This window comes from Trachymyrmex septentrionalis, unplaced genomic scaffold, assembly GCF_001594115.1.
Source record: "Trachymyrmex septentrionalis isolate Tsep2-gDNA-1 unplaced genomic scaffold, Tsep1.0 scaffold103, whole genome shotgun sequence".
Lineage (NCBI taxonomy): Eukaryota > Metazoa > Arthropoda > Insecta > Hymenoptera > Formicidae > Trachymyrmex > Trachymyrmex septentrionalis.
The window spans coordinates 771,437-779,521 of NW_017304155.1; the positions used below are offsets into that span (position 1 = coordinate 771,437).

General features: G+C 28.4%; 1 protein-coding gene and 1 long non-coding RNA gene across 3 annotated transcripts in view; one reads left to right on the forward strand and one right to left on the reverse strand.

The window, feature by feature from the left end:
* The first annotated feature begins 1,992 nt into the window (after positions 1-1,992).
* LOC108745342 lies at positions 1,993-4,502 on the forward strand. The gene is made up of 4 exons (XR_001939088.1): positions 1,993-2,133; positions 2,204-2,320; positions 2,442-2,488; positions 4,341-4,502. It is a non-coding gene; the product is annotated as an uncharacterized LOC108745342 (long non-coding RNA).
* A 486-nt stretch (positions 4,503-4,988) lies between these two features.
* LOC108757288 (60S ribosomal protein L14-like) overlaps positions 4,989-8,085 on the reverse strand; it is a 5,525-nt gene continuing 2,428 nt past the window's right edge. For both annotated transcript variants that reach the window (XM_018501764.1, XM_018501772.1), the window contains exons 2-4: positions 6,145-6,246; positions 5,408-5,602; positions 4,989-5,182 (exon numbers count right to left, since the gene is read on the reverse strand). In XM_018501764.1, coding sequence (XP_018357266.1) covers positions 5,021-5,182; positions 5,408-5,602; positions 6,145-6,246 — 459 coding nt within the window. In that variant the 3' untranslated portion in view covers positions 4,989-5,020. The remainder of the gene's footprint in view (positions 5,183-5,407; positions 5,603-6,144; positions 6,247-8,085) is intronic.

The following is an 8,085-nucleotide window of genomic DNA, read 5'->3' on the forward strand; positions in this document are numbered from 1 at the left end:
TCGTACTATGGTATTCTTATTGTCGGAGTAACTCAAATTTAACCTTTCCCATTTTTTGTTGCTGTTTTTTAGAAAAATTCTTACATTAATCTACGGCAAGCAAAAATAAACTTTTTCAATGAAGAAAAAATAGAATTTTATTCTTATATTACGCAGTGCTCGATTTTTGTTAGATTTCTTATGACGTAAGAAAGAAAAATCGTGGACTCACTGAACATAACCCGCGTCACTTAAATTTTTTTCTTAACTTTCGTTATAACTTTCGTATATAACTAAGACTTAATTTTTTATGCTATATATTATAAAAAGTTTTATGACGGTTGACAAATAATTTTCCTCAGGGACAACGTTTCTCTTTCGTTAGAAAAGAATTTTTTTTTAAACATTAAGATTGCTTTTTTGGTCGGATTAACTTTTTATTATGTTCGTACGTATCCTTAGTTCCAGTCGTGCTAGTGAGAAATATTTCTAAAATTTATGGAAAATAAATTCGACGTTAGAATATTTCTTTTATTCTGACGAATTATTTTCAAATATAATAATACTTTATATTCGAGTAATCTTGACGATTTGTTCGATTTTTTACGAATTCGAACATATTTGTGACATGAAATATTTCCGTTATTCATTTTCGAAAAAATTCTTTCTGAAAAAATAACTGCGTCACATAACAGAGTAGCAAGTTTTTTCTAAAAAAGTAACAATTTAAATAAATATTCTGCGCGCACAGATTTTCGTTAGTTTTCGAAAAGCATATATAAATTGCAATCGCAATAGTGTTACGATACTTTAGTCGTGTCTCGTTATTCGAAGAGTCTACTTCGAAATCAGTTCTCTTAGTTTTCCTTGATTTGTGCGAGAAACATCCAAAGTTTTTGCGTTTTCCATGAAACGACATGGCTGAAAGACAAGAAATTGGAAATTATTTTGTGCCTGATAATCCTCGCATGATAAACAATATTACCGAACGAAATGAGCAACAATATTTGCTGCTCTCTACGACGTACCCACTCAACTCCTCTCATACGAAGAAATTGCACGTGGGATTACAATCCACAAAGGAGGGAACCTTCGAGCCTATCGTCAAATTGACTAATAATTACGTAGAAGGAATCAGCTTCGATTCGAACGCGTGCAAACAATTTCAAGAAAATATGGAACTCATGAGCACATACCTATAAACGGAAGTAGCAGAATCAAAATAAATTCTATTTCATTCGCAAACATATTTGTCAGCTTTATTTCCGCCTATGGAGCTATACTGATGACGCGCAAACAAGATGAAAATTTTCCAAAGGAAAAAATTTTTTCATCCGCAAGTACGCAAGCAGAACCAACGCAGCCGCCGATGAAGAAAAGAAAATCTTATTCTGTTGCGATTGTAATGCAGCAAGCTACATTTCAAGAAATGGAAAAAGTAATCAATTGTATGCACATGTAAAGCAACTGACGTCTATTATCGACATTGTTAATGAATGCGCTCGATATTTGATTAAGGAGATAGAGTTGCTTCTGACTAATTCCTACATCGACAGTGAAATCATCAAATTCATTTTTCCTGGCAACAAAGAAGATATTGAGCGCTGCGTGAGAACACAAATAAATAATTTGTCATTTTATGACTGTGGTACATACACGAATGGAAAATCATAAACAATTAATCTCTCGTCAATTATCGCATTTTGACACGATTTATAATATTCTGGATTAATGGCAAAGGTATATGATTATTACAATTTATTAAAATTTATATATTATTTAGAACGTTCCCATGCCCCCATGTCTCTTGATATACGCCTGACGCCGAGACTGCCGAGAGCCGAGAGGCCGAGAAAACATATTTCGTTCGCTCGACCGGCTCAACGCGTGCTCGGCTTGCTTGAGTGACAGCAAGGTTCTCTCTCGTTCTCAGCACGCCGACAAAGCAAAAAGAACGTAGTGCAAAAAGGATAGAGCGATATAATCGGCACGCTTCTAACTAACCAAGTCACGGGTTCATGCTTGTTTGCTACCGGTTGCGTCAGGCCGCCGATCGCGTGCTGCAAGCGGCCCGGAATTCGCATCACTGATCACGGAGCGCGACCAAGCAAAGTTAGATTATCCGACACTTATCCAATGTTGTCTCATAGTAATGTAAATTGTTTATATTTTATTATATCTGTTAAATGATATTTTTATTATATCTATATAATTTCGTTACTAGTTTAGCTGGTTGTATTGAAGTAAAGAATGAATAACACATTTACCAATTGAAGAAGTGGTGTAACGGGTAACGTTGAAGATTCATAATCCAGAGGTCCCAGATTTCAATCCTACTAAGGTACGTTTTTTAATACGAATTCGAAATAGTTAATTTCAAGTATAATTATTATAAATGTCTTAGAAATAAAATTTGTAATCCTTAAATATTAATGTTTTGTTTTTTTCAAATGTTAAACTAGTGTCAGCTCGGGTCCAATCTATTTCAATCCATTTTCATGGATTTAAAGTAAGCATTAAAAAAATTTTAATCCATTTTAATCCATTCTCGTTTGCTGGGTAAGTATAGTTAAGTTAAAAATTATGGCATGAATAGTAAAAAATTTTTCATGCATGAATATACAGTGTTCGCAAATTAATGATAAGTCTTTCGTACAGGGGCAGAATGAAATATTATCAACTTTACAGAAAAACTGCAACAGATAAAAATTATTTATTTTCTTTTCATAGAACTTTACGAATTTTTTCAGAATTTTTTATCAACTTTTTAGTACTACATTTGCTCATTTTTATCACAACATAAGAAAATATGATATTAAAAAATTTTGAAAAAATTATTAAAAAATTCTTAGAGCTCTGTGAGAAAAAAATAAACAATTTTTGTCTTGCAGTTTTGCTGTAAAATTAATAGTATTTGAGTAAAAAATTATTGAAGATCAATTTTCGGCAATTTTTAGTAATTAATATCTTGTTAACTATTGCGAAAATTGCAAAATAGTAGAGGACATTCCGTCTCAGTTTAGTTCGCGCTATATGTCCACAAACTCCGTCAGAACAATGATAGACAGTATGTATTCATGAATAAAAAATTTTTTACTGGGTAATACGTACAGCCATAAAATAATGAATATCATTAGTAGCAAAATATTGTAGTATGACAGCTCTTTGTAAATGTAAAATAGTTCAATGCAATAGTAAGTACATAATTATACGGTACATTATTATTATATGTATGCAAAGTATACAAAATATTTATGTAATAAATTTCTAGATGAATCCACAGGTTTTGAAGAAATTGTTTGAAAAAATGATTATTTAACTGTAAATCTCTTTAATACCGTTTATTGCATTTTCCTATCCACTTTTCTTGCTTTGCTGTCGAAAATCTCATTGAATGATTATCATAAACTTCTTAACGTATTATACTGTATAATTACTTACCATTGCATTGAACTATTTTACATTTACAGAGAGCTGTCGCACTGTATTTTGCTATTAAATGATATTCATTATTTTATGGCTGTACGTATTACTTATACCCAGTACAAAATTTTTTATTCACACACACACACACGCACGCACGCACACACACACACACACACACATAAACATGCATAAACAAGTACATAAACACAATTATGAAATTGAAATATGTCCATTATTACATATATATTCATACATCTTTTCTTTTGAAAAATGATTTTTTTCTAAAACAATGTGAAAATTATTCTTGCAATTATTTATATTTTCTAATTATTATTTTTTTAAATAATAAAACAGTAATTATAATAACACAATTATAATAATACAAAAAAAAGAAGGATATATGGATATGTATGGACATATTTCATACAATTGTATATAATTATATTTTTATCCATGTTTATATTTATATATATTCATAATTAATTTTTAACCAAAATATATGTGCTAATATATTTAACTTAGAACCAATAATCTTACTTATATATCATAATTTTAATTATATTGATTTCGTAATAATAAAATTAATATGGTATTTACTGCATATATTCTTTTACTCATTTCATATTGATTATTGGCATTGTCATTGTTCATTTAGTTTTTTCAATATTTAATTTAAGACAGAAATTAGGAAGATTAGACAGAGAAACTAATGCCCGTATTCAGTCAGATCTTGTATTTAAGACTTCCTTAAATTTATCTTTAGATGCTCAGTAGCCAATAAAATAATTCGTAAAGTATAGTGAAGATAAATTTAAGGAAGTCTTAAATATAAGGTCTGACTATGAATACGGGGGGTAAGATGCATTATAAAGTATGTCGACAAGGAAAGATTGAATATGTAAACTTCTCAATACGAAATATATCTCGCATTTCAGTTGGCAGCCTTTGTTTCTTATGCGACATTCATATACAGACGGCAGGGATTTGAAGGAAGACACCGTCCAACACACATCATTATTATCCTTTCTACCATGCTTACAATGCAATATTACAAAAATATCCGATAAACAATTTTTCATGCATGTATATAAATATATATAAACATAAACATGAAATTTATAAATATATATATGCAATTATATATAAAATATATCCATACATGTTCATATATTCCTTCTTTTGTAAAATTACTTTTTAATATAATATAAATAATGAGAAAAATCAAAAATACATTGTCGTAGTTTGTTTTAGAAAAAATAAAATTTAGAGAAATGTATTGTAAGAAAATTGTTCATATATAATTATATATAATTTTATATGATTACACATAATTATTATACATATGAGCAATTTTTTTAAAAATAATTGTTTTTTAATTTTAGTATAAAGTCTATCTCCTAATTTTGCATTTACTTTAATTCTATAAGATTTTTAATTCCGTTTAGTCAATTCAAAGATTTTTATACGACTTATAATGTTGATAATTTGGTTACTCCATATCTAATATAATTGAGATGAGTACTCAGGAGCCTTAATTAATAATTTTTTGTAGCATAACAAAAGGTATAATAACAAGACTTTCATAAAATAATCTTGTATTTAATTCAGAATGTTATTATTTCTTTTCAGCTTTTTTCGCGCTTTTACTCGCTGCATCACCAGCTTTAACTTTCTTAGTTTTCTTTTTTAATCTGTAAAACGCATCCGTCCGCAATTTATTTCTTATCTGCCTTGCTTTACGCAGTTTGAAGCGGTCAAAATCGCTGAGTTCTGCACGCTGAAACAGACAAATATTTTTCCCAGATATAATATCGTGCCAAAATATATTATTTCTAAAGTTGCAATTAAGTCATCAGAATCAAGTTAGAATTGTCAATAAAAGTCAGATGGCGGCATTTTCTATCAAAAAATACTGGCTCATAACATATTTAATTTTTCTAAAACTAATTTTTCAATATTTTATTTATTTAAAAAAATAAACAATTAGCATATTTTGTAATACCTTCTTCTTGGCTTCAACTTTTTTGGCCCACATTGTCTCTTTCCAAAGTTCGTTAATATTAGCTGAATTCCATGCTTTACGCACGACATGAGTGGATCCAGAAAACGGAAAACGTAAACGGAATTTTGTCAAGTGAAGCTCATTAAGTCTCATTTCACCACGAGGTACTCCTGATGATGGACCATCGACTAGAACCTGTATATGGAAAGAATATCAGTTTTAAGATTTGAAGAATTTAACAACATTTAAAGAAATTACAATTATATCATCAGAAAGAAATTAACATCACCAAAGTCAGTCGGCAATTCCTATCATATTGTTATTTCATCATACAGAAATATAGTTTATTATAGAGATTTATTATAGGAATGATTATAGTTTATTATATTATAGAGAAGTTTATTAAATATATTATAGATTATAGAATATTACAGAAATATGTATATAAAAGGCACACAATGCTTTCATTTTAAACTTGTTCAAGTTAAGTCTTTCTGTCCATATTTAACATAATCAATATAAAAATGACATTTATTATATAAAATAGCTAAAGTCTATCAAAGAGTAAAACGTTACCTATATAAAGTTTCCTGAGCAAATAAAAAATGATTATAACGTTGTTGCAGCAAATTATTAATTGATGTATTAGCAAAAAATTGTTTAATACTATATAATTCTATAATTTTTTCATACCAAAAAGATTAAAAAATTTTAACAGAGAAAAATATTGTTCCTACTCGATTCTGATCGATGACATCAACGATGGTAACTAGTTTGCCTTGATAAGGTCCATCGCTCGCATAGGCCACACGGCCAGATTGTACAAACCTTTGGAACGGCTGTTGAAAAAGGACAAGATATTACTGATAGCATTCACAGTCTATATTAAATTTACCTTTAAGAAATAAATTTTTCAGTACGTAAATATTAAAACAATACGTAACAATAGTAGGCTCAAGAGATTAAATCTAATTATATGTATAATGCCTACATGAGCCAACACAAGATATTAGTGTGATATAATCAAAACTTTATTAGACAATTACAGTATACGTTTCGATCCTTGTTTTGGTCCTCTTCAGAACATAAATTAATAACGTAAATATATATAGTTAATATTATAGTAACAGCGCATTTTGAAGAATATCTAATCTTAATAGTTGCACGTCGAATTGATCGATTTGCTATAGAATACGAATAAAATATTTTATTATTTTCATGGAAAGTCATGTCTTGAGGTAACTTAAGTCATATGTAACGTTGATTCGGAAAAGACATTTGCCAACCTACTCCGTTATTGAATTAAAATAACGGAAATGTATACCGTAATTGTCTAATAAAATTTTGATCATTTCACATACTAATGTCTTGTGTTGGCTCATATAGGCATTATACATGTCAGCAAATATAAAAATTTCATGATACAAAAAAAAATATATATATATGGAAACAGAATTGCCTATACTGCACATATATTAAGCAAATATATGTGAGATATAGAGATGAAAATGACCAATTTTACAATAATTTATTCGATAAATTATATTAAATTAGGCAGTAATTTTTCGAGGCTAGTAAAATGGTAATTTTTAAAAATTACATCAATTTGATGTAAAAACATTTAGTCTTTAATTCAGTTATTAAATTCAAAACGCTTTATTTAACTAATACTATATGTAATATTATTTCTTTTAATTATTGCATAGGATAATAAAAAGACTAGGTACATTATCTGTAGAGGAACTTCAAATAAGTTTTTTTTATTAGGATTATGAGAAAACGTAACAAGTATAATACAATAATTTTAAAGCTTTTTGTACACATTTTGATTTTTTTATTTGTATTTTTATATTTTTTACTTTACAATTAAACTTATAAAATTTTCATTTATTTGCTTGCTATTTTAGCAACTAGACTGTTAAAAATATAGTTTTTATTAGTGTTTTTGTTTTATTAGAGTAAAAACAAAAACACAATTGTACATCAAAAATAAAATAATCTTACTGTAATTGCACTACTGCCAGAATCTAAAAAGAAATATAATTTTAAGTAATTCAGTAAAAGTAGATTTTAAAATACAAAACAAGGAATTATGTAAAATAAAATACTGGAATTTTTAATCTGCATCGCTTTCTATTTTTTGATGACTGTATCAAATCTCTAGGAAAACATATATTGAAAATTTTAGCATCAATTAAATTTTACATTTAGATTTAGTAAATAGTCCTATTATTCTCTCTCTCTCTCTTCTTTCTTTCAGCGATTTATATTCTCTACAAAAATATTAGAAGAGCATTGTTTTATACGAGGGGTGTTCAAAAAGTAAGTTTCCCTGCTCCGGGAAAAAAGCAAAACACAATTTTTAGGTTAAAGTAACATATGTATTTATTGTTTGACTTATAAACTATTTTTCTACATAGTCCCCTTGGACTTGAATACATTTTTTATATCTGTTCTGAAGCTTTGACAAACCTTGTTTATAAAAATCCGTGCCCTGTTTTTTAAAGAATAATTTAACAAAGTCTTTCACTTCATCATTTGAATTGAAGTGATGGCCACCCAAACTTTCCTTTAACTTAGGAAAAAGAAAAAAGTCACTTGGTGCGAGATCTGGAGAGTAGGGTGGGTGATCAAAAATTTCCCATTTGAATTTTTCCAGTAAGGTTTGTGTTTTTTTT